The sequence below is a fragment of the Phacochoerus africanus genome, chromosome 2 (assembly GCF_016906955.1).
Source record: "Phacochoerus africanus isolate WHEZ1 chromosome 2, ROS_Pafr_v1, whole genome shotgun sequence".
NCBI lineage: Eukaryota > Metazoa > Chordata > Mammalia > Artiodactyla > Suidae > Phacochoerus > Phacochoerus africanus.
Genome location: NC_062545.1, coordinates 160,813,878 through 160,838,737, shown reverse-complemented (window position 1 = coordinate 160,838,737; position 24,860 = coordinate 160,813,878). Strand labels below are relative to the sequence as shown.

Below are 24,860 nucleotides of genomic sequence, written 5' to 3'. Positions count from 1 at the left end.
TTCTTTGATTCCGTTTCCTAATATAAATCCTAACTGTCTTTGTAAATATTGTGGGTTATTATTTTCTGTGGCTGCACAGCTTTTACTGGTTTGGAATAATAAATAATGTTATTTTCTATTTTGTGTGGCATACAGCCCCTTCACGTTCACCGTTTTGATCTTCATGCCACTACCAAGGAGGCTGGCAGGACACGGCCAGACAAATGGTACAGTTCTATTGAGCTGATGAGAAACCTAAGATTCAAAGAAGTGGAAGGCTTTACCCAAGCCCATACTTTTAGCAAGCTGGAATTTGAACCCAGATCTGATAGCAAGCATTTGAAGCCAGCTATTAGGGCTTACAGTACTTTCATTGGACACACCACAAGCTAGTTTCCCCTCTGAACTAAAGGCAAGTATTTCCAAAGTAAGAGCTCTTTTAGATGTTTGGAAAAGAAGCATTGAGGGAGTTGGAGAGAAAGATGCTTTCCAACCTTCCCAACTTAATTAGAGTCAAGAAGGTGTGGGGGGCTAGGCAGAGGAAGGCATTTTACAAGCATATTGTTAGGTGTGATTGGTAAAACATCAGGACGCGGAGTCCAACACAGTGCCATCTAACATGGTAGCCACCAGCCCTTTATGGCTATTGAGCGGTTGAAATCTGGCTCATTTGAATTGAAATGTGCTCCAACTGTCAATTCCATATTGATATCAAAGACTTTGTATAAAAAAGGACGGGAACAACCTACCTTGATCTTTACTTTTAGGACCACACCTGAGGCATAGGGAGGTTCCCAGTGCTAGGGGTCAAATTGGAGCTACAGCTGCCAGCCTACACCACAGCCACAGCAATATGGGATCTGAGCCACAATGCTCACAGCAATGCCAGATCCTTAAGCTGCTGAACGAGGCCAGGGATCAAACCCACAACCTCATGGTTCCTAGTCGGATTCGTTAATCACTGAGCCACGACAAGAACTCCTATTTATCCATTCTAAATGTAATAGTTTGCATCTACTAACCCCAAACTCCCAGTCCATCCCACATTCTCCCTCCTCCCCTTTGGCAACCACAAGTCTGTTCTCTATGTTTGAGTCTGTTTCTGTTTTGTAGATAGGTCCATTTCTGCCATATTTTAGATTCCACATATAAGTGATATCATCTTTCTGACTTTCTTCAGTTAGTGTGATAATCTCTTTTTTTTTTTTTTTTTGGCTTTTTGGGCCCGCACTCGTGACATATGGAGGTTCCCAGGCTAGGGGTCTAATCGGAGCTGCAGTTGCCAGCCTACACCACAGCCTCAGCAACACCAGATCCAAGCCACATCTGCAACCTACACCACAGCCCATGGCAACGCCAGATCCCTAACCCACTGAGCGAGGCCAGGGATCGAACCCAAAAGCTCATGGTTCCTAGTTGGATTCGTTTCCACTGCACCACGATGGGAACTCCCTTTTATTTATTTATTTATTTATTTAGTATGATAATCTCTAGTTGCATCCATGTTGCAGTGAATGGCATTATGTCGTTCTTTTTTATGGCTGAGTAGTATCCCATTGTATATATGTAGCACATCTTCTTAATCCATTGATCAGAAATATTCATGAATGCTTCATGAATTTGCATGTCATCCTTGTGCAGGGGCCACGCTAATTTACAGTTTGAGTACATGTGCTGCTGAAGCGAGCACTCATTTTATTTCTATTGGATGGTGCTGGTCCAGGGGATTCCCCCTTGGATAAGACTTGTAGGTGAGGGTAAATGAGGCTAGAAATCCAGCTGTGTCTAAAATAGGACAGAGACTCTTGGAGCAGAGGGCTGGGGAAAGCTGGTCCACCCTGCCCTGGGGGATTGGGCCCTTATTATGCAAGAATATTAAAGAAGCAGCAAGGAAATCTGTGGCAATCTCAATGGAAACATTTTCACTTCTGAAAACTAGTTTCTTTCCTAAACTCCACCCAAGGCAAAATGGATTATTGCTTCCTGGAAACCCAACCAGAGGGCTCAAAAGTGTTTCATATTAAAAACAGAAAAACCCAAGAAAGAGAAAAATAATTATATTTCTAAAAGCTTTTAGAACAAATGCTTGCTTGTGAGAAATAATTTTCCTATAAATATTTTATTCCTCCTTTTCTTTCTTTTGTTCCTCGGCTGGGACCTCCACATGGACACGGGAGATGATTTTCCCCTTGGGAAAGAAAATCAAAGCCACCCTAGTTACGCTTGCTGTTGAATTCTCCTCACAGTCTTTGCAGCTTCTACTTTTGCCTGCTTGCTGGGCTCTGAGATGAAGGAGGCTCAAAACTTTGGAAAAACAGAGAGAGAGTGCAGAGAAAAATCCATAGCTACATAGCATCTAAGCCAATTGTTTCAGACAGAAAGTTCCAAAGATTGGTTAAAAAGAAAGAAATGTTTATGGTTTTTGTCTCTTGGAACCTGCCCTTAAACAACCCAATTTAAAAGACAACATTTAGTGATGTAAATAGCAAGTTAGCCTGATTGATGTAAGACGACTCCAGAAAACAAGGAGCATATTCCATGGGACTTGGTAAATATTTTTAAAAAGAAAACAAACAGGCAAGACACTAGAATGAGAGTTCCCGAGGCTAAGGACTGGATCTTAATAATTCCTAAAGCCTAGAGCTCTGTCCCACATCTGTCCTCCAGAGTGGAGCTCAACAAATGTTTGTTGGATCACTGGATCCATTCATCAGCCTGTCAAAGGGCACTGAGTGGGAGTGATGGGCCCAAGGTGTTGAAGCTGAGCCCCCCAAAACCAAGTTCCCCTGCCGAGTTTATGATGAACCTCTCTATCCAAAACTTTATTCCCTTTCTTGTCCCTCCCCTGTTCTCCTCAGGATTGAGGAATATCAAAGAAAAGGGGAGAATGAATCTCAGCAGGACCCTGTGGGGCTCTCCCTTACTTTTGTGACCCTCAGTGTCTCCCCATTTCTTATTTGTAGAAAAAGACTTTAGTCTTCTAGGCTTGTCTTGAATTCCAAAGCTCAGACTCAAGCAGTTACTAATTAGGGAAACGAGGAAATGCAGGAATAAAGGAAAACAGTCAAGAAACAAGAGTTCAGTATAAAACAGAGTCCTAGTTCTTTCTCAAGGGTTATATATAACAATCTGACACATATTTGAGTGGTTCTGTAGGAACCAAGACAACCCATCTCCACCCCCAACTCCCCACCCCCACCCCAGGTGGAAGATGGCAACTATATGCTGAGCACAAGCATGTAGACCCCAGGCTGGCCAGAACCAGAAGGCTGATGATTGAGATTCCTGAAACACCACTTGTTTCCTCACTCCTGCAACCTCAAGTGTTGCCTTTTTTTTTTCTTTTTTGTCTTTTCTAGGGCCACACCCACAGCATATGGAGGTTCCCAGGCTAGGGGTCTAATCGGAGCTGTAGCTGCCGGCCTACTTCAGAGCCACGGCAATGTGGGATCTGAGCTGCGTCTGTGACCTAGACCACAGCTCATGGCAATGCTGGATCCTTAACCCGCTGAGTGAGGCCAGGGATCGAACCCACAATCTCGTGGTTCCTAGTCGGATTCGTTAACCACTGTGCCACGACGGGAACTCCAAGTGTTGCCTTTAAAAGCCCTTTCCTGGAAAGCCATTGGGAAATTTGGGTCTTTTGAACATGAGCCGCTCATACTCCTTGTCTGGCGCCCTACACATAAATCCTGTGCTTTCCTTCCCCACAACCTCGCCTCGGTAAGCTAGCTTTGCTTTGCTGCAGGTGAGCAGACCCCATCTGGTTTGGTTACAGTGTTTCAACTGGAAAACAGGAAATAATACCACTGATAGAAAAGGAGAGTATATTATTAATTAGATTTGGTGGATGTATTGAGATGATAGTAAATATCCAGTTGCTCATAGACAGTGGGCTGCTGAAAAGTAAGGGTTTTCTTTGAGGCTCAGCAGCACTGTGTCAACTCTTAGCTAAGGAACCATGATCATATTTGCTGTAATCCTTTTAAAGAAATGTTGTTACATGGGGTTTGAGAATTGTGGCTAGAACATTCACCTTGTAGGGGTAAAGCCTACAGGGTTATATTTTGCTGTCTTTGTGCTTAGGGCCTGACCTGCCACAGGGGTGGACTTGTATTTTGTCACTGCTGGGTGACAATTCGCCGTAGGTCTCTCACATTTCTGCTCATGCTACATGCAAAGCACTGACTGCTCTCTTCCAGACTTCCTTTCCAATGATGTTTGGTGGGCAGAGGTCAGGTGTCTGTGGAGTGAAGCACAGATTTGCTGATAGCCTTGGAGGACAGACATGATGTCTTCTTCTAGAGCAAAGGGGAGGTGTGCTGATGGCGCAACACGAAAGATTCAAGTTTCCTAAACTCAGAGTTCCCCTCCTGTATCGCTGCCCACTGTGCATGCAGATGTCTTCTGGTCCTTTTTATGTTGCTTGGTGGGAATTAGGGTTTGGGGATCTGGCTCAAAAATGCTGATACTCTGGCTACTGCAATGTCTGTGAGTGATAATCTGTCCTTCATCTCTGACCCAGGAATTTCATGTTCTTAACCAGCATCCATGAAATGGTGGCAGGCTGAACTGTCAGCTTTCAAGTAGGAGAAAATCTCAAGCCCTTCAGAGCAAAATCTCTGAGATTCAGAAACAGTTACTCTGGGATTCTCACCCTGGGTCCATGGAGGAACTATAGGAGACCCTAAAAATAGTCTGTATTTAAGGCCAAGTCAGAGCGAGTTCTCTAGTGGGTGAGAAAGGAAAGAAGGAAAGAACCGGCCTGATTGCTTTGGGGATTGCCTTTCCTTAAGGATGTGGGCTCAGATGTTTTAGTAGCATTGATTAAGGATGACACAAGAACATACAACCAAAGACACACTGACAAATGACAAGCAGAATAAGATAGGCAATGAGCCTCGGCTTTGTGGGGTTTTTTTAATGAGAAAGAAACAAAAATAAAGGGTTTTTTGTTTGTTTGTTTTTGGCTGTGTCCACGGCATGAGGAAGTTCCTGGGCCAGGGATTGAACATGTCCCACAGCAGCAACCCCAAGCCACAGTAGTGACAACACTGGATCCTTTACCTGCTGAGCCACCATGGAACTCCCAAAATGAAGGAATTTTAAAACATAAATTCATAACAAAAGGAAGGAGTTAAGAAGTTCCTGCTGTGGTACAATGGGATTGGTAGCATCTCTGCAGTGAGCTAGGATGCAGATTCAATCCCCAGCCTGGCACGTTGGGTTAAAGGATCCAGTGTTGCCACAGGTGATGCGTAGGTCACACTGTGGCTTGGATCTGATCCCTGGCCAGATAACTCCATATGCCATGAGGTGACCCAAAAATATATATATGTATAATTGATTAGCCTCTCCCACTTGTCTATGACAAAAGTAAGCATGTGTATTTAATTGAATTTTTGTGATCCTAAGGCTTTATTTTTATTTATTTACTTATTTTTGTTCCTAGAATTAGTAATTATTACAATTATTACCCAATTACCTGCTTCCTAGGTGCTGACAGAAAGATGCATTTCAATACAAAGCCCTGCTGGGTTATGGAGGTAGAGCTTGTATCCTCTGCCCCTCCCCCCACCCACCTTGGAGCTTCCAGTAAAGTCCAGGGGAGTGTGCCTAGAAAGGCAGACAGGGCAAGGGTCTTCCAACAAGTTGCTGATGTGCCATCAAAAGATTTTGTAAGGCACATACTACACTTGCACATGCTCAAGTTGGCATTTAACTTTTAACATTTAAATAGAAATAGTTGCAAAGGATTTTATTTCCATGTCTTGTGAATTTTATGAGAAAGAAAATTGTCCCAAAACTGTCTGTGGCAGACCTTTTTTTGTATGATATAATTTATAATTCCTTCTTTGAGGTAATTATGTTTCTTGATAAAATGCTTGAGTAATTTCCGGATGGATTTAATGAGATTAAGAAATTCTGAGGAATTCCCATCGTGGCTCAGTGGTTGGCGAATCCAACGAGGAACCATGAGGTTGCGGGTTCAATCCCTGGCCTTGCTCAGTGGGTTAAGGATCCAGCATTGCCATGAGCTGTGGTGTAGGTCAAAGATGCAGCTCGGATCTGGCGTTGCTGTGGCTGTGGGCGTAGGCCGGCGGCTGCAGCTCTGATTGGACCCTTAGCCTGGGAACTTCCATATGCCCTGGGTGCGGCCCTAGAAAAGACCAAAAAAAAAAAAAAAAAGAAATTCTGCGAGGTTAGGGTTCCTCACTCAGCTAGCTTAAAATGTGTCTTCAGTCAGACTTTGGGTGTCCTTTGATTGTGGCCCCATTTCTTTTTTCTCTAGGTATCTCTTCCAAGATAGGATCCCAGAATTGAGGCCAGCTTGAAGTAGATTTTTTTTTTTTCTTTTAGCACTGGTAGCATATGGAAGTTCCTAGGCCAGGGATTGAATTTCAGCCCCAGCCTGCAGTCTACACCACAGCTGTGACAACTCTGGATCCTTGACCTGCTATGCCACAGCAGGAACTCCTGAAGTAGAATTTTGACACACACTAATAACAAGTTTGAGAAGTTATTTTAGCACATGACATTGTAAAATAACTTTGTTACATTACCTTTTTAATTATACAGTGGAATTTAAATACCATAAAAATCTGATACTCAGCATCATATATACATGAAAAAAACAGGAACAAGTTATTTTTTGACACCAAGAAATTTTGTATTGTTCCTTTTCTTCCCTCAAATTCTCATCTCTACCCTCCATTTTATCATATCCTCATATGATATTTCTTACAATTGAAATTTAAAATTTGTTAACCTCTCATGAATTCCTACAACAAAATTAAGTCTATGGATTTTTGTGGCCATAAGGCTTTACTTTTTTGTTTCCAGGTTGAGTAATTATTACAATTATTATTATTATTCAATTGATTAAAATGTACAAATATATTACACATTTTGATAATTATTAAATTCAAAGTTTTAATTTTATTGGAAATACAACTGTTAATAAGATGAATGGGGCTGGTTTATCATTCCCTCTCACCCCCACCAAGAAGGACCTGTATCTATCAATAGAAATTACCTATTACTAGAAAGATCTAGGGTTCACCATCAAGCCTATTCTTTGTTTTTATGGATGTGAGCTTCGAGGAGCGCTGTTCACATACCAAGTACAAGAGTAGAAAAGGTTTTGTTATAGTTCTGTTATTTCTGAGTTATGGTCAGAAATCACATTAAAACAAAACAAAAGCATATCTGCCAGCTGTCTTAACTAGGAGTTTGTTCCTGTAACTTCGTCGAAAGCAGGAAACTGGAAACATGATTTGCAAAAGGATTCACCTCCCTGGCATTAGAATCTCATATAACCCAAGGATTTCAAACCATACCTTTTGTCCACTCAAGGGTTTTAATACACCAGGACAATACCCAAGAGTGTGCAGGTAAATTGGCTTTCTGGAAAAAAAGAAAAAAGAAAAAGAAAGAAGGTGTGGGGGAGCTCTACTTTGTAGCTTGTGCTCATTTCCATGGTGTAAATACTTCCACCATGGCCAGTTTCAAGCTACCAACTTGGCTTCACTGACATGAAGCTGGAAGATTGGTGGCAAAGCCTGTGGGAGGCAGCCCAGCACAGAGTGAAGTGCCTCACAGCAAGATTCCAGGGTGGGGGAGGGGGCCCTGTGTGCACCTCTTTTTTTGTGAGATGTGGCAGACAACTGTGAAAGGGAAGGTGGGAGATGAGAACTGACCTGACCTCAGGGGTGTTCTCAAGGAGATCAGTTTAGGACAGAGCACCCCTGGGTGTTAAGAACGTGGATTCCCTTAAACACCCAAAACTGCCTACTCCTTGCAAAGGCTGTGTCCCAAGGCTCCAAATGCAGCTGTTTGCAGACCACTAATTGAGAAGAGAAGCAAGGGCTTGGGAGCCAGCCAGACCACAGCTCAGATCCTGCCTCTGCGATTTACGAGGTCTGAGGACTTGGGCCTATTGTTTAACTTCTATGAGTCTCAGTTTTCACCTTTAAAATAGGAGAATTCAATACCTACCTTCCAAGGTAGTAAGAACCGGTAGTGTGATATGCACAGGGCTGGCAGCCAGCAGATGCACAACAGCTGGATGCTGCTTTCACAATCCTTTTAATTGACTGGAAGGGAAGAGCTTTGGAGGGTTGATGCCTACCTAGGGTGTAAGAGGGAAACAGGTGCCTTGCAACCTAGGGTTTTTATGCTCCAAAACAAGTGACTGCTTTGGTTATCTTAAAATGCTCACTTCAAAACCGCTCTTTTAGCTTGTTTCTGCCCACCCCCTTTCATCTTTTTAGGGTCACACCAACCACATATAGAAGTTCCCAGGTTAGGGGTCAAACCAGCCTATACCACAGCCACAGCATAGCAGGATCTGAGCTGCATCTGCGACCCACAACACAGATCACAGCAACACTGGATCCTTAACCCGCTGAGTGAGGCCAGGCATTAAACCCAAGTCCTCATGGATCCTAGTTGGGTTCATTACCACTGTGCCAAATGGGAACTTCCATTTTTTCCCTTTTTATACAGTCTTGCTTCTTACAGAATGCAGAAGTTGGGATCCCCGCCTGGTATGGGAAGCACACCCCTCAGCAACAATAGCTTTCTCCAGGAGTAGAACTCAAGGCTGGTCCATCTTGGACCAAACCCGGAGGGTCAATAACCAAGACACAAAACCTCCTTCCAAAGTGGTTTCACCGTCAGGCAATCCCATGGTCTGGTTCCCCAGGGCTTTGTAATGGTAAAGTTCCTGGTGTCTTTGTTGGCTGGCTTGTTAAGAAGGTCTTTTAAAGTCTTGTTTAATGATGATGAATGACAGGGCAAAATCATATCACTACATCACAAACAATCCCAGGGTACAACCAGTATCTCACACTGTACTTTATTTTTCTTCACAATATTAACTGGACAGACAAGGAGATCTGAAGGGCAATGTGACTTTTTCCAACAACACAAAGAAAATGCCATTATATTTAATGCTGGCCAACCAGAGACTTACTTTATCTTAACTGTCCAAAGTACACTTATCATATGTGTGTGTGTGTACAATGTTGCAGGATATCAGCCACCCCCCTACCCCCCCCCCCCGCCCCCGCCCCGTAAAGTGTCAATCTTTTTTTTTTTTTTTTTGTATTTTCTAGGGCTGCAACCGCAGCTCACAGCAACGCTGAATCCTTAATCCACTGAGTGAGGCCAGTGATAGAACTTGGGTCCTCATGAATACTAATCAGGTTCCTTACTGCTGAGCCACAATGGAAACTCCTGTCAATCTTAAAACAGCCCTGGGAAGGGAGAAATGTGAACATCTCCATAACAAAAGCTTTCAATACAAAACCACTTTTTATACACTTATTTTTATTGAAAACAAAAATAATCACACTAACTCAAAACAAAAGCAAAAGTTGCTTGAAAACTTAAGATAGTATAAAAAAACACAATCACCAAAGCTTCCTCCAAAGAAATTTGATAGGCTATCACTCCTTCAAATGCTACCCTGGAGGCAAAAACTTAATGAAATGAGCTGGCTGGAAGGCCCACAGCAGAGTCCCTAAAAGGTTTAGGGATATGGTATTACTGGTACACAATAGTCATATTCAGGAACAATCCTAGGATCTTTTGATTAAGCCTTTCCATCTTCCACAAGTGTTTTTGTCTGTTGAGCTTACCTTGGGACCCAAAACAACCTTGTCATCAATAGGATATATATTGGCTTTCAGCTATTTTTCTGGGGTAGCCATGATGAATTGGGGCAATACTCTTCATACTCTATCTGGTGATGTTTGTGCCCTGTGGGATGCTTATTTCATGGTTGTCTACAGCCTGTCCTATGAGTACAGACATGGACTAGAACGATTCTTTGGGTAAGGATAAGGAACTTTTATTGTTTACTCAATCCAGTCCCACCCACCCTCACCCCGAATTGTGCATAACAAATATTTAGAAATAGATGTCCCTACCAACCAGAAGGTTTTCATTAACTATTCTCTTGGGTGAAGTTGCAAATGTATTGTTTAAACCATTAGACATATCCAGGCTTGAAATTAATACCATTGATGGCAGATGTTTAAGAGTTTTGGTCCATCTGCATTGCCATGCAGAGCTGGACTCTGAGTTCTGTTGTCTCTAGAAGCTAAATATACCACAGAACTTAAAAGTGTTTCTTGTTTGTTGCATAAGTGCCTTCACGAGGCATCGCATTGATCCTAGTGAAGTTCCCACTTGTTTCCATCTCATATTCTGAAAGCCTCCACACCCTGATCCAATCTTAGGAATGCTTTGCTCACTTGAAAATCCTTCCTCTCTCCCGCCCCTGCAACAAATGTCCTTTGTCCCATAATAATTTTTTAAAAAAGTCTCTGGGAAGATTCAAATTGAGTAGCAATAAAGATCTGACTGGAACCTTCATAAGCCTGACAAAGTAGAATTGTTATTTCTTAAAAAGTGTGTAACCACATTTGTCTGGACTGCAAAAGACATCACAGAATAAGATGAGAATAGGATTTCTACCGACTCCTTAATTTCCTTCAAATGGCTTATATTTCAAGCCCTTCCTGTTTTTTTTTTTTTTTTTCTGATAGAGGAGGTATACATTACTAACTATAGGTGATAAGGAAGTGAAAAAACAGCTGCTGCCTTACAAGTACAATGGAAATTAGAATTTAGGTTCACATGTATAAATTCATCATTTTAGCATAAGTTTAATGACAATACAGACAATTTTCAATTCTATTCATTCCATAGATCCTCGATGCAGAAAAAGCCAGATGCATGTTGGGACTCTCCTACTTATTTAAGTTTAATCCTGATTATTCAAACTCTTCTTGATTTATAACCACTTCCTAATTTCCCACACTGGGCCAGCACCAGGTCTTTAGAAGGTAAGCATAAATATTTACTAATGAAATCAAAGTCACATCTAAATGGAAGGTCATGTCTGACTATGCCGAGATAAGTGGCCTGGGGCAGAGGATGTTGGTTTGGGGCTTGAACTACAGCGAGGTGCTTCCTTAATTTGAAATGTGACTTTAACCCAAATCTTAAACCTCCAGACGTTTCAGCCACCATAAAATCTGAGATGAGCTGTTTGCTGCAGAAGATGGTGAGCTGTCATTTTGCTCTCTTTTGAACTGCTTTGTGCAGTGAGGGCTCGGGAGGACCAAGCAGGTTCTGGAGTGCTTTTCTCCTTGTGGCTTTTTTCTAGAGCCCTTGACCTCCATCTGGAAACATGTTCTACTGAACCCTGACCTGGGTCAACACATGCACTACGCCGATGGTAATTCAGGGGCGAATCCCGTCACACAAAATAGGAATGCTGTCCCGACGGCAAAATAACTGAGACAATGCCAAGAAAAGGGAGGAGAAAAACAGACTAGTTGGGGCTTTTATATACATTCATTGCTTCTAACATGTTTTTAACAACAAGAAAAATGCAACTTCAACTACCCTTAGAGAGAGTGCAGCCACAATACTGTACAGTTCTGGGGGGCAGGCGGCTGGGAACATTTATCCTGAAAACCAGGTATCATAAGCCAGCAACGAAAGGAAACCATCCAGCAATTAGCCCCCCGTGACCTTTTTTATATATACATTTTTAGAATACTTTGTGAATCCAAGTTTGAAAAACAACGACAACAAAAGACAAACAGGTTTTATATTAAAATTGTGTTCTTTATGGTTACTACTAAGCAGCTTGGAGGGGCTCATCACTGGAGTGTACTGCAGACTGACTCCGTCAGAATGATCTTGGCAGGATAGCAGCACAGGATTTGATATTCCATATTCATCACTTTTGACAATGTAAACCTTTCATAAAATAACCTTTTGCTTCAAAATTAGAATCATTCAAAGTCTGAGCGTCCTGTTCCCTGAGGCCCACCAGGGAGGTCTGGCTTCATACCATGGGGTTTCCTGCTTTCTCCGTGTGGGGATGTAAGTGCCACTGCATTTCGGGAAGAACGTGAGGATGACCACGGAGAAGGGCCCTCTGGAAGGAAGGTGGGAGGGCTCTAGACAGATCTACGTGGAGACAGGCCACGCAAACCATCTCTCTAAAGCTCAAACCGTTGTAGCCAGAATTTAATTCCCTGGTCATTTCCCATCTGGATTTCCAACTGAATGAACCTCATGGGTTTAACCAAATATGTATGCAATCCTAAATAATGTGAGTTCAATTCTGATTTGGCCTAGGACAAGTAAACCTCAGGAACAAGGTCAAGGGGTAACAGGTACGTCCCTCACAATAAACAATTCTGTTGACATGGAAGTGGACATAACTTGGTTGAAGCAAAGTGGCTCAGTGGCCCGCATGTTCCAGGGTTTCTCAGGTAGCTGAGACCCAGGGCTTATCTCATCTCCTCAGAAATGCTTTTAAAGAATTAAGAGACAAAATTCTCAAGTGGAAAAATGATCTACAAATAGTGTAGAGGCCATAACTAAATATAATTTTTTTAAAGATGCTGAGATGCATGTATCTTTTTTTTTTAAAAAAAGCAGCTTTCGAAATATCAACCACAGCATTAAACATTGAACATAGTACATTCCAAAGTTAATACAGATAAATGGTATATAATGCAATAATGCCACAGTTATTCCATGCGTGTGTCAAGGCTGATTCTAAACTTGAAAAACTATTTCCTCGTTTATAAGCTGGAGATTTCACTTCTTTTGCTACCTCTCTGCTCTCTGGCATTTTTCACCTCTGTTTGTTTTTTGTTTTTTCTTTTTTTCTTTGTTAACGCCCCAGGATGTACAGATAATCCCCACATTCCATACCTGGAACTTTTCCCCCCTCTGTCAGGTTTTTCAAATGAGACCAAACTACAATGACAAGATAATGTTTTACCGAAATTCCACAGACATAGGTCAGTTAATCCATGACACGTCATTTCAACGCTTCCTTTAGGATTTATGACCTTCCCGAAGCCTTTAAAATCTTGCTTTAAGCTGCACAGACAGGCTGGCTGGTGGCCGCACAGCCAATGCGCAGGCACCCCGGCCACAGTGCTCAGGGACCGCACGTGTTTCCCGTGGGCGTGGGCATCCGGCATCCTCAGCTTCCCCGCCTACCTCTGCGAGGAAAGGGGCAGTGCCTGTTTTTCCTTTTCCTTCTCTCCACAGTGATAAAAGTCTTAACAGCCTTAGCTCCCAGGTTCACGCTCCACGCGGAAAGGGGCCTAACCCTGGGGCGGGAGAAGCAGCCCCGGGCCTCCTGCCTTCTTTCCTGCCGGCACAATTCTGAGCTCCCTCAGCTTCTGGACGTTCGTAGACCACACTGCTCCGTTTCATACCCCTGGTGCAGGACAGCGTGTGCCCAGGCTCAGTCCCAGGATGACGCCTCTGAGCCGGGGCCAGGTAGAACCTCTGACCGCAGCCTCTTGTAGAAAAGCAGGCACTTGTGGCGGCCTGATGCTTTCTGATGCCGAAGAAGTCACCGAAACGTTCACTTCCTCGCATTCCAGAGGATTCTGTTTCATACGGAGAGAGAGCCAGTAATTGGAGGGGGAGCGTATCCAAAATATATGAATATACACATCAGGGCTTAAGGTACTGGATGATATTGTATAAATTGCTAAAATGCTTCTGGGCACAATTGGTAGCTTAAAAAAATACTTTTCTATGGTTTAAGGGCATTTTTCTCATCACTGTCCTTCGGGGTGGAAATCTTGGCAAATACCAAGTCCATCTGAAGTTCTGGATTTGTTTCTTCCAGCCGGGTGTGTACCATATGCAAAACGCCTGTTCTTCTTGGGGAAGAAGAGTGTCCCCTCCAAGCACCTTCCCTCTATTGATATCACAGCCTTCAGAACAACAAAAAAAAAAAAGGCAAAGAAAGCGAATACTTTCTTCCTAACCTCCAGCAGCCAGAAACCTGGCTTCTGGAACAGTCTAGTCCTTTGTCAGTTTGTTTGCTTTTCAGATGGTGAGTCAGTCTAGCCAACAACATGGAACAGAAATCCGTGTTTATAGGCACAGGAGATTCAGGCGGAGCTGTAAGAGGTGGTGGTGGTGGGGGTGGCTTGATAATTAGCGGTAGGGTTCCAAAGACAGGAGGTTCGACGGGGCTGTCTTAAATAAATAAATCTTATTTTTCTTAATAATGCAAAAAAATAAATTGTATTTCCCTTTGGCAGTAAGTAGCTGATTCGACATTGAGCCTGAAATCTGTTTTTTTGTTGTTTTTTTTGTGTGTGTTTAAGAGACCACAGCTTCTTTGCATGGTACGTCATTGACACTGCATTATCATTTCTACTGCTTTAGTGAACCTTTTGCATATTTGTTTGTGGCAGGCCCGTGGACTTCACTTATGGCCCAGATAGGCACCCAGGGTGATGCAAGCTCCCACCAGGGCCAGACTGAGCAGCGCCTTCAGAGACAGCCAGGAGAAATCAAACAGAGGCCGCATGCTGGGCCCATACAGCTCCACAAAGGCATCCTGCGGGAGGGAGAGGAGGGGAAAAAAAGAATATTAGAGCACAGAATGCCAGCCTGTAGGGAGAGAGGCGTCCATAGTGCCTAGGCACCTTGAGAAGGGTGAGGGGAAAGCTCAAAGGTACTGTGGGGGCAATGATTTTAGGTCCCCTCTTTTTGCTCTCATTCAGGAAATATGGAGACCCTACATACCTGCCAGGCAGCAAGAGATGAAAAAGAGACTCAAAGCTTTTTTTTTCTTTTTTTTTTTTGTCTTTTTATGGCCGCTCCTGCAGCATACGGAGGTTCCCAGGCTAGGGGTCAAATTGCAGCTGTAGCCGCTGGCCTATACCACAGCCACAGCAACACGGATCCGAGCCACATCTGTGACCTACACCACAGCTCACGCCGGATCCTTAACCCACTGTCAAAGCTCAAAGATTTTATGTAATGGAGTGGGATAGACAGTAAACAAAAACACATGTATCATATAGTGTATTAGAGAGTGGTAAGTGCTAAGGGGAAAAATAAAACAGCAAAGGCAGTTAGATATATTTGCTTTGCAATTTTAGCTACCATGGCCATTCATAAAAATAATTTTTAAAAACCCCAACCATTCCTCTGAGGGCTTGCTATATGCCCTCAGAATATCTGACACGCATTATTTTATTTATTCTCATAGCCATCTTATGGAGTCATTTTCTTTGTTCTGTCGGAAAAAAAAAAAAAGCTGAGATCATTGAATGCCCATTTCTCAGAGTTGCTGGGGTAGGTTCCATGTCTGGACCCAGTAAGTCATTGGACAATGCTCTAAATATTTCTGAATCTATAAAGCAGTAAAGGAAATATTTTTAACTTGGTGTGATTAATCAGGCATGAAGAGGAAAATGAGATGTAGTCCCAGTTACCCCCAAAACCTGGAATTAGAGTACAGATTTCAGTATGGGAGACAGTAAATACAGAGCCTTCCCGCATCACTGTGTGGAGGATGGCCTGATGGTGTTCACCGTGTTTTGTCTGTTTGGGGCAAGTACTGAAGTAGAGGGACAAGGTATCATCTTTGCTTCCTAGTGGTATGCATGGTCTTGGTATGTAGGTGCTTAATAAATGTTTACTCAATTAACAAGTAAAGTTTTCTGAAGCCAATCATTGGTTTGAATTTTGTGTTGGGCCTAATACTTCACCCAGATGCTTACTCTGCCTGCTTGAAATCATCCCTTCTACATACCACAACTTCTGAGAATCTTGCAGTAGTCTCAAAGGTAAGAGTTTAAGGTATCATTAAGGGAACTTTCCACATTGTTAAATATATATGTACACAATTATTTTTTATGACTGCATAATATTCCATTGATATATCATATATCTGGGTTGTTCTTTAGTCAACCAATTCTTTATTTGGATTGTTTAAAATTTTTGCCATCCATCATAAACAACATTATGATACATGTTTGTATGTAAATTATTGTCTACTTGTTTGGATTTTTTTTTTTTTTGAGACAAATTTCCAGAGGTGAACTCAGAAGACCACTCATCAAAATTGCTTCCCATAGTCACAAAGGGTTTGTGCTGAGCCATCCTTTCTTTCTCCCTGTGACCATGGCACCTTTTTGAAAAGACAGGCAAGGGTTCGGGTCAACAGTTCTCACTGGAGATGGTCTTGCACCCCACCCCCCCAGGGAACTTTTGACAATCCCTGCAAACATTGTTGGTAGTCACAGACTGGAGTAAGGATGCTACTGGCATCTAATGGGTCGAGGCCAGGGATGCTGTCCAGTGACCGACAATGCACAGGACAGCCCTCACCACAAAGAATTATCTAGCCCAACATGTCAATAGTGCTGAGGCTGAGAAACCTTGTGAACAAAGGTTTAGAAGAAACTCTGTGATCACAGCCCACAGAAGACCCAATGGTCCATCTAGTGTGCCAACAGTTTTCCTTAAATCAGCGCAAGATAAGTTAGCCTGGACAAGTAACTGCTCCCTCCCCAACAAGTGCATGAGCTCTACCTTCAGATGTACTGGGTTAACTTTACCAGGAGATGGCGCAAGGGCTTTCTTTCTTAACCTGCTTAAATTTTCCAAGTTTGAGCCTTAGTGCAAAGCAAGGCAATAGACATAAATGAAGTATGGGCTTAATGCCCTTAAAGCAGAACTAATAATCATGATTGTTTGTCAAGACACCTACCTTCTCTCTGTAAAAGTGGAATAAATGGGGCAGAAAGGATCAGGATCTACTTAGAGAAACTGCCTCTTACAAAGTGCATCCCAGGATCACACGGACATACAGTAATCATCTGACATCCCTTCCCCTCCATGCTGTTCTCTCTGAGGGATGGGCAGGCTGGAACCCCTAATAGCCCAGTCGAAGGAGGCCCAAATTCTTAGGAGTGCTGGCCCTGGGCCTTATGCAATTTGGCTTGACATTGAGAGGGTCAGTGGTTGGATCCTGCATCCCCTTGGTTATTAATGGAGTTTTCTGAGGCAGAATAGGAAACAGACCAAGGCCTTGGCCTTCTGCCCTTTCTGGCCCAAGAGCCACCCTGGAAAAGTGCAGGAAGCCGGGCAATCTCAGGCTGCTCTGCCTGATGCACGTACCAGTGGGAAGAAACACCCCTCCAAATACCTCCCCCTCTCTGGGCTGGACTAATTCCCTCTCCCAAGCCCTGGCCCCTCATGTAAATAACTGTGTTTCTAATGGACCTAATGGCCCACTTCTGATGTGCACTGGAAGGAAAAACTCACCTCTAAAGTGGGATGAGCTAAAGTGGCATCTCTTAATCCAAAGAATGAGCACAGAGACGCTGACACAGCCCCCAAGAGTCTGGGGACTAGCTCTGAACTTGGGGGGAGGTGGTCTGTGTGAAATTCCAGCTTTGACATTTTATTGCTTATGACCTTGAACAAATTACCCCTCCTTGAGCCTCATTTATTTCACCCAGAAAATTGGTTGTTGTGAAGATAAACGTAGGTGACTCAAAGCCATTTATAAATGTGGCCCGGAGTGTGAACTATTGGAGGCATTAACTCACTCTCTGTTCTGTCCTCTTGCAAACCTGCTACAGCCCTCCTTAAACCGCCCTTCCCTCCAGATGGTCTACAGAGCCTGCTAGTTCCAGAAGCACTTTAGTAGCTCCCTCTAAGGTGTCTCTTCCTTCCTTCCTTCCTTCCATGTTCTCTTCCTCCCCCCCCCCCCCCCGCCTTCCTTCCCTTGGTGATTTCTATAGAAATTGTGAATTAAAACGTATACATGATGTGCTTTGATGGAAGATTGGAAGCAATAACACGCTCAACTCTACTTCCTCATAAATTATTAAGTCAGGTTGTAGGGCCAAGGGGTGTCATTTAACTGCCCTGAGATCGAATCTGGCCTTTACAGTTTGCCATCTATGATTCTAAAGTGCAAAACAGACCCTGTGGTTTCAGGCATGAAGATCCTAAAAGCTACTTTCATGGAGAGTCTTCTCGCTCTTCCAAACATCCTGATTAGGGTGATTTCCGAAGTCTGTTTGAACAGTCTGTCATTATTTGTTTAAGTTTGAAAGCTGTTTTAAATAAACACATGCTCATTTTATGTATTAAAAGCAACAAAGGGGGAAAAAGAAAACCTGGGACATCATCACGTGACTTGGACCAAATCCCAATCTATATATTTGGGAGGCACAGCAGCCCCTGCTCGTGTCAGGACTGGTGAGGGCTCTGTCCCGCCTCGGGGGTGCACACAGAGGTGATCCATGGGGATCACCTCCCTCGTGACAACCTTATGAAAACAAAAAAGGCAAACCATAGTAACACAAAACTGAGCTGAAAGTTACTTCCACGGAAGTTCAGATCGCCTGCACCATATGGTAAAGATAGCACCCTCTTTTCAGGAGTTCCTGCTGGTGCTTAGTGTAAATGAATCCTGACTAGTATCCATGAGGAAGCGGATTCGATCCCTGGCCTTGTTCAGTGGGTTAAGGATCTGGTGTTACCACAAGCTGCAGCGTAGGTCTCAGATGCAGCTCGGTTCTGGCATTGCTGTAGCTTCAATTTGACCCCTAGCCTGGAAACTTCCATATACTACATCCGAGGCCATAAAAAAGCAAAAAAATAAAGTATTGCCTTTTTACATAGGTGGGAGAAATGAAATGTAGACAGGTAAATTACTCATGGCACACACTAATAAGCCTAGAGGAGCTGGAGAGGGATGGGGCTGGGCTGCCGTCTCCAGCCTCTCAGGCTGGTGGGGTTAGAATACCAGCCAGTACTTGATTTTATCTCCCTAGGCCCCTCCTCCTCCTTGCCTGCAACTGGCTTCCTCCTATCCCAACCTTCCTCTGTGCCCTGACCTTGACCCATTTCTCCCCCACCCCCAACCCACCCCCCACCACCTCTGGCCTCCAGGTGTTGCTGACAAAGATCGCCCAACCATGTTGACTGCGCCGTCTCTCAGTTTATGGGCTCCACACTCAGCGAGTTCTAGAAAGCACTCGGCACTCGGCACTCCCTTGCCCGGGATCTTGCCTCTGTTTCTTTCCATGTCGATTCCAAACAGCAACTCTTTTCTCATGTGTTACCCGCACTGTTTAGCAGTCACCTCTTTCTTTGAGCAAATTGGGCTGTTGGGTGGGAATTACAGCAGCTTCCTACCTGGGTGCCCCCATCAACTCACATCTCTGTCTGTCCTTCCTGCTCCTTTCCACCGCACCCTTGTTCCATGCATCCTCCATCAATTATCCCTGCTCACAACTATACTGTCAACCTCATCCTCCTTCTGTCTTTTTCCTTGGCCTATGAATGTTCAGATTTGCTCAGAATGTCCATACTGATGCCGGGTTCCATCCTGAAAGTTATCTCCTCTGCCTTGCCCTCCAAGATAAACTGCTCACCCACTTACATTGGTGGCCTTTCCACCCACACTTCAATCCACTTGGCCTGGCTGCTTCCTCCACTGTGCTTCTGAAACCACCCCCTAGAGACCACCAATACCCTCCATGTGGCTAAATCCCCTGGAGGCTCTGCAGATCATACATGATTGGTGCTTTGATGTGCTGGACACTGAGATCAAGGTAAGTGTTTACTTCCTGGAGGTGTGTGTGTGTGTGTGTGTGTGTGTGTGTGTTTTAAGGCCTCACCCTTGGCGTATGGAAATTCCCAGGCTAGGGATCGAATTGGAGCTGCATCTGCTGACCTACACCACAGCCACAGCAACACTGGGTCCTTAACCCACTGAGCAAGGCCAGGGATTGAACCTGCATCCTCATGGTTACTAGTTGGGTTCTTAACCTGCTGAGCTACAATGGGAGCTCCCCTCCTGGAGAATTTTTTTCTCTGTCCCTTCATGGGCACCTTGTCTGTTTGCCCTGATAAGTACTTGATGCTCCTGAGCTTTCATCTGGATTGTCTTCTCTCTCTTCAGCTAATCTCCTTCATAGTCATGGTCACAAGCACCATCCTTATGATGACGTCTCTGAAACCTTTACATCTGGCCCCACTTGCTCCCCTGACTGCCTGGTTCCTGTTCCAATTGCTTTCTTAGATGTCCCACCAGAAGTTACAGGGCAGCCTGTCCAACCTGGGGCCATCACAGCCCCTCCAGCAAGCCTGCCTCTCTTCCCGCCTCTACCGTATTCATACTGTCAAGTAAGCGCACAGCCCAAAGATCTCCTAGAGAGATTCTCCCCTTCACCCCCATCCAATTCACTCACTGGTAAATCCCACAGTCTTAGGTTGGGTTCTCCCAGCGGCAGACCCTAAGAAAAAGACTGGAGTGTGAACAGTTTATGTGGAAGGTGATCCCAGGAAACACCAGAAGGGAGTGGGGAAGTAAGACGGAAAAAGGAATGTGGTCATGAATTACCTTATCAAGCAAGTCTCTGCTGCTGGCAACTGGAACTCAATCCTGCTAGGAAACCCGGAGCCCAGCACAGAATACGCATCTTCCGTTATTCCACTAAGAAGTGAAGAAGCTGGGGTATGTATACACCAACTCCTTCCATTCAGTGGCTGAGTGTTGCTTCTGTGGTAGCATAAATACCTCAGTACTTTCAGGCAGTCATGTGCACAGGCACAGTGGGCTCTAGAGGTCAAAGAAAGCCCTTAGGGAAAGAGATCCAGATGCTGCATCTCTTGTAGCTGGAGGTCAAGCTAGAGGGCACTGAAGTGGTAAGGGGATTCCACACGGCAGCCTATGGACCACCTGTGTTGTTAAATATGTCTTTGGCCCCATTACCTTCCCTGCCCAGGACACTGCTATGATTTCCCATTGGAGCTCTCTGCCTGTAGTCTCATGCCCAACCCTTCAATCTCCTCTCCCTGTTGCAGCCAGAATGCTCTATTCAGAATCAAGTCTGTTATCTCCATGCTTAAGTCCAAACTCTTGACATCCTAGGCTCCGGATGCCCTGCTTCAACCTAGCTTCCCGCTCAGTTCTGTCGCTCATAAGTCCATTTTGGTTCATTCAGGAATTCTGTGCAATCATGTTCTGCAGGCAGCTTTTTCCTAGCCCCTGGGCTGAGCTAAATAATCCTCAGCTAGTCCCTGTTCACTGTGTTATCTGAAGATCATCTGTTTACAGGTCTGTCTTTATCTATTAGAACCTGGAGGTGCAAGGACCATATAGTTTATTTGTCTTTGGATCCTTGGAGCATGTGTCTGTCACTTATTAAGTACTCAGCAAATGTTTGTGGAACTGAAATACACTGATTTCTTTTACTATAAAATAGTTCTTCCAAACACACCATGATACATGATTTTTTCTTTTTAATTTTATGATGGCTCCCACAGTACATGGAAGTTCCTGGGCTAGGGAATGAATCCAAGCTACAGCTGAGGCAACACTGGATCCTTTAACCTTCCTGTGCCAGGCCAGGATTAATTGAACCCATGCCTCTGCAGCAACCTGAGCTGCTGCAGTCGGATTCTTAATCCACTGTGCCACAATGGGAACTTCAATAGATGATATTTTTTAAAAGAAGTCTGTCCAAAGGGAATAAATGATTGGCTTAAACAAATCCATGCCTTTTTTTTTTTTTTTTTTCCAGACTCTACTGTCTTCCTGGTGAGGAACTGACATTCAGCCAGTTCTTGGCCGTCAGTGCTGGATCTGACTGGTCATCATCTGTGCCATGTTGGTGGTTAATCATTTTGAACAGCAGGCCCACCCATACGCCCTGTGAGTCCCCAAGGGAGGGATAAGCTGTGGGGTATTTTTCAGACTCACCGGGCCCTTTATCCCTCTGTCAGGGAGATTCCTGCCAGGTTATAAAGACGGAGACTGCTGCCTGAAGATACAAAAGCAATAAGCTTAGGCATTGACCACAGAGGCAGCGGTGGTGCCCTGTTGTACAGGGCAGGAGAGGTGATCAAAGGCCTCCAGCTGCTCCTGGACATTCATGGGGACATAAGGACCACCAGTGATCACTAGTCTTGGATTCCAGCAAGGGTGTGACACTCATTCCCAATAAGTACTATCTAGGGTTTCTCCAATGGCACACAGCAACTGCAGTGCAACCACTGGGAGAAGAGGGAGTGTGGAGAGAATGAGAAAAAAGGAAGTGGAGGGGAGAACACACAGAGGGCTCTCCTGAAGCCCGGGAGGCAGTGACTCTCTGGACACCAGCCGTGGCAGAGATCAAAAGGGGAAGCAGGCGGCTGGGCCCCCAAGAGTGGTGGCCAGCAGAGCACACGCGAGGAAGTGAGGACTTTTTTTTCCTACCTGAATAAAGCAGCTGGTAAGGAAGTGACTCCATTTCCCCCCTTATCATTGGCCCGGCAGGATTTCCTCTGCAGCCACTTTGTGCTGAATGAGTCTGGAGGGTTCCGTCTGGAGAACTGAGCCACTTTGGGTGGCTGCAAACCTCTGTCTCCTGTGGCTCTTTCTCCCCCCTCCCTTCCCCCCCTTTACTCCCAAAATATTGATTCCGGGTTTGGGGGAAAAGGAAAGAGAAAAAAAAAAAAAAAAAAGGCTCCAACCCTGGAGCGTCTCGCTGAAGGACACACAGCTGCAGGGCCTGCAGGTCATGAAGAGGCGCGAGTGAGTGTGAGAAGCAGGATGGCCTGCAGGGCTGCCTCCCAAGCCATGGCCCGGGGATGGGGCTTGATCTTGCAGGGGCTCTGGCCCAGGAGGAGGGGCTAGTTGAATCACAGGCCAAGGATGTAAAGTGAAACCTAATCTAAGTGTCATCTGGATGTAACCAGAAACCTGCTAGAGAAATGGCAGGAGATGAAAAACCCAAACAAAACAAAAAAACACAACTTGCCCGCCTAAGGCAGCGGGTCCAGGGAAGTTTGGGTGTATTTTGTGATGCAAATTGAGCTGAGGATGCAAATCAGGTGGGGAGGGGGTGGGCCTCTGGAGCTTGGGAGGGCAGAAAAATGAGAACCCCAACGGTTCCTTCCTTTTCTCCTCCGCAGTTTGAAACTAATTTGCAAAGGCGTCTGTTGCTCTGGGGACCCTGTGGCCACTGAGCTAGGTCAAAGGCCGCTGGTCCTGTCCACCTGCTGGAGGAGACCTGAGCCAGAGGCAGCCAGCGCAGGCAGGATCTGGGCAGTTCTGCTAGTCTAACTGCCCCCCCCCCCCCCCCCCCGCCCCCGGGCTGGGGTGGGCGCTGCGACCCCGAGGGAAGCTCAGTGACAGATCTTTAGTCCTTGCACTAGCTATGCAAATACTACAGGGAGTGGGGACTTGGCCACCTGTAGCTTAGGTCCCTCCTGCCAGGAGGCGAGAACAGTCCAGAACTTCAAAAGACGTCTGTGGAAATGGTGCAAAGCAATGCATCTACAGCAAAATGTGCTAAAAAAAATAAACAAATAATTGTGCCACGTGGTTCATCAGGTTCCTACAATAAACCAAAACAACACAGAAGAAAGGCCAGATCTCTAGGAGACCTCGAAATCTCATCTTTGACTTGCTGATTCATTCAGGAACCAAACATTTTTTATATGGTGCTGAGGAGTTTCAAAGCTAAAATACTATGCAGGCCTGCGCTGTCAGAACTGTGGTGTGAGCCTCTCGTGTACTTGCTGCAGCTTTCGACAGCAGGAGAGTTCTCTCAGCATGTTCCAGGCACTGTGTGTGTATATGTGTGTAGATGCATTTACCCTGCAGGGCTCTGGGGAGCAGCATGGGCACTGATGCCAATGCCGCTGTCCTTGTTTGAACAGTGCCTTCTATGGGACCTCACAGGCACAGAGGCCTCAGTGAACTGCCTTGCAGTGTTTTGGCTTTAAAACAAAGTTACTTCACTTTTCTTCCTGATCTTCCTCATTCTACTACCTTCTTTTGGCTAATGCATCCTGCATTTTCTGGCACTTGGCCTTTTCTTGCTTTGAGCCTGGGCTATTTTCATCGTGGGGGGGGGGAAATAATCACTTTACAATATTTTGTTGGGCAAGAAGATACATCGAGCAAAAAAAGTGCAATTATTATGACTCAACAATAAAAAGACAAATAGTCCAATTAAAGAACAAAGATTTGAATAGACGTTTCGTCAAAGAAGATATACACATGGCCAATAAACTCAAGAAAAGACAGCCTCATCAGTCATTAGGGAAGTGCAAATCAGAACCACAATGAGATATCATTTTACACCCACTAGCATGGCTACAAAGTAAAAAGTGGACAATAGCAAGAGTTGATGAGGAGGAAGAGAAATTGGAGACCCTACACCGTGCTGGTGGGAATAGAAAATAGTACAGCCTCTGTGGAAAACAGTGGTGGTTCCTCAAAGAGCTGAACCCCAAGAGTGACCCAGCAATTCCGCTCCTAGATATATTCCCAAGGTAACTGAAAATGTATGTCCACCCAAAAACTGATACACAAATAGTCACATCAGCATTATCCGTAACAGCCCAAAGGGGAAATGACCCACCTGTCTATCAGCTCATGAAGAGATAAACAAAAGGGGATACCATCCACATAATGGAAGATTATTCAGCCACAGAAAGAAATGAAGCACTGACACCAACTACAACATGGATGAATCTTGAAAATATTATGCTGAGTGAAAGAAGCCAGGCATAAGTGGTCACATATTGTATGATACCATTGCTATGAAATGTCCAAAATAGATAAATGTATAAGGACCGAAGTAGATTAGGGATTGCGAGGGGGCTGGGAAGAGAGAACAGAAAGAGACTGCTAAAGGGTATGGGACTTTTTTTGGTTTCAGAGTGATCAAAAAAATTCTAGAACTAGAGAACAGTGATGGTTGCACTACCATTTGAATAAAAATACTAAAAATCAATAAACCAATCACTTTGAATTTTAAGGTACATCAATTTTTCTTAAAAATATTATACTTTTTACACTACATAAAGAAGGGGACTGAACTATGCCACATGGAATTTAACAGAAGGACTCACTTGTTCTCAACCCATGCTCACAAGTGTGGCCCCCTGGCCAGTGTCCAGACCTGCCTGTAAGTGAGCATGAACCTGATCACTGTGCCCTTGGTGGCAGGTGCGTGCGCCCCCTGTGGGTCGCTGTCTGGACTGAGCCTGCAGTGCTCTGC

At 44.6% G+C, this 24,860-nt stretch overlaps 1 protein-coding gene and 1 pseudogene across 1 annotated transcript in view; both read right to left on the bottom strand.

Moving 5' to 3' along the window:
* Positions 1-1,575: 1,575 nt before the first annotated feature.
* LOC125121693 (uncharacterized) lies at positions 1,576-1,669 on the bottom strand (annotated as a pseudogene).
* An 8,970-nt stretch (positions 1,670-10,639) lies between these two features.
* BCL2 (BCL2 apoptosis regulator) overlaps positions 10,640-24,860 on the bottom strand; it is a 179,856-nt gene continuing 165,635 nt past the window's right edge. The window contains exon 3 of the mRNA XM_047767002.1: positions 10,640-14,389. Within this exon, the coding sequence (XP_047622958.1) occupies positions 14,255-14,389 (135 nt within the window). The 3' untranslated portion in view covers positions 10,640-14,254. The remainder of the gene's footprint in view (positions 14,390-24,860) is intronic.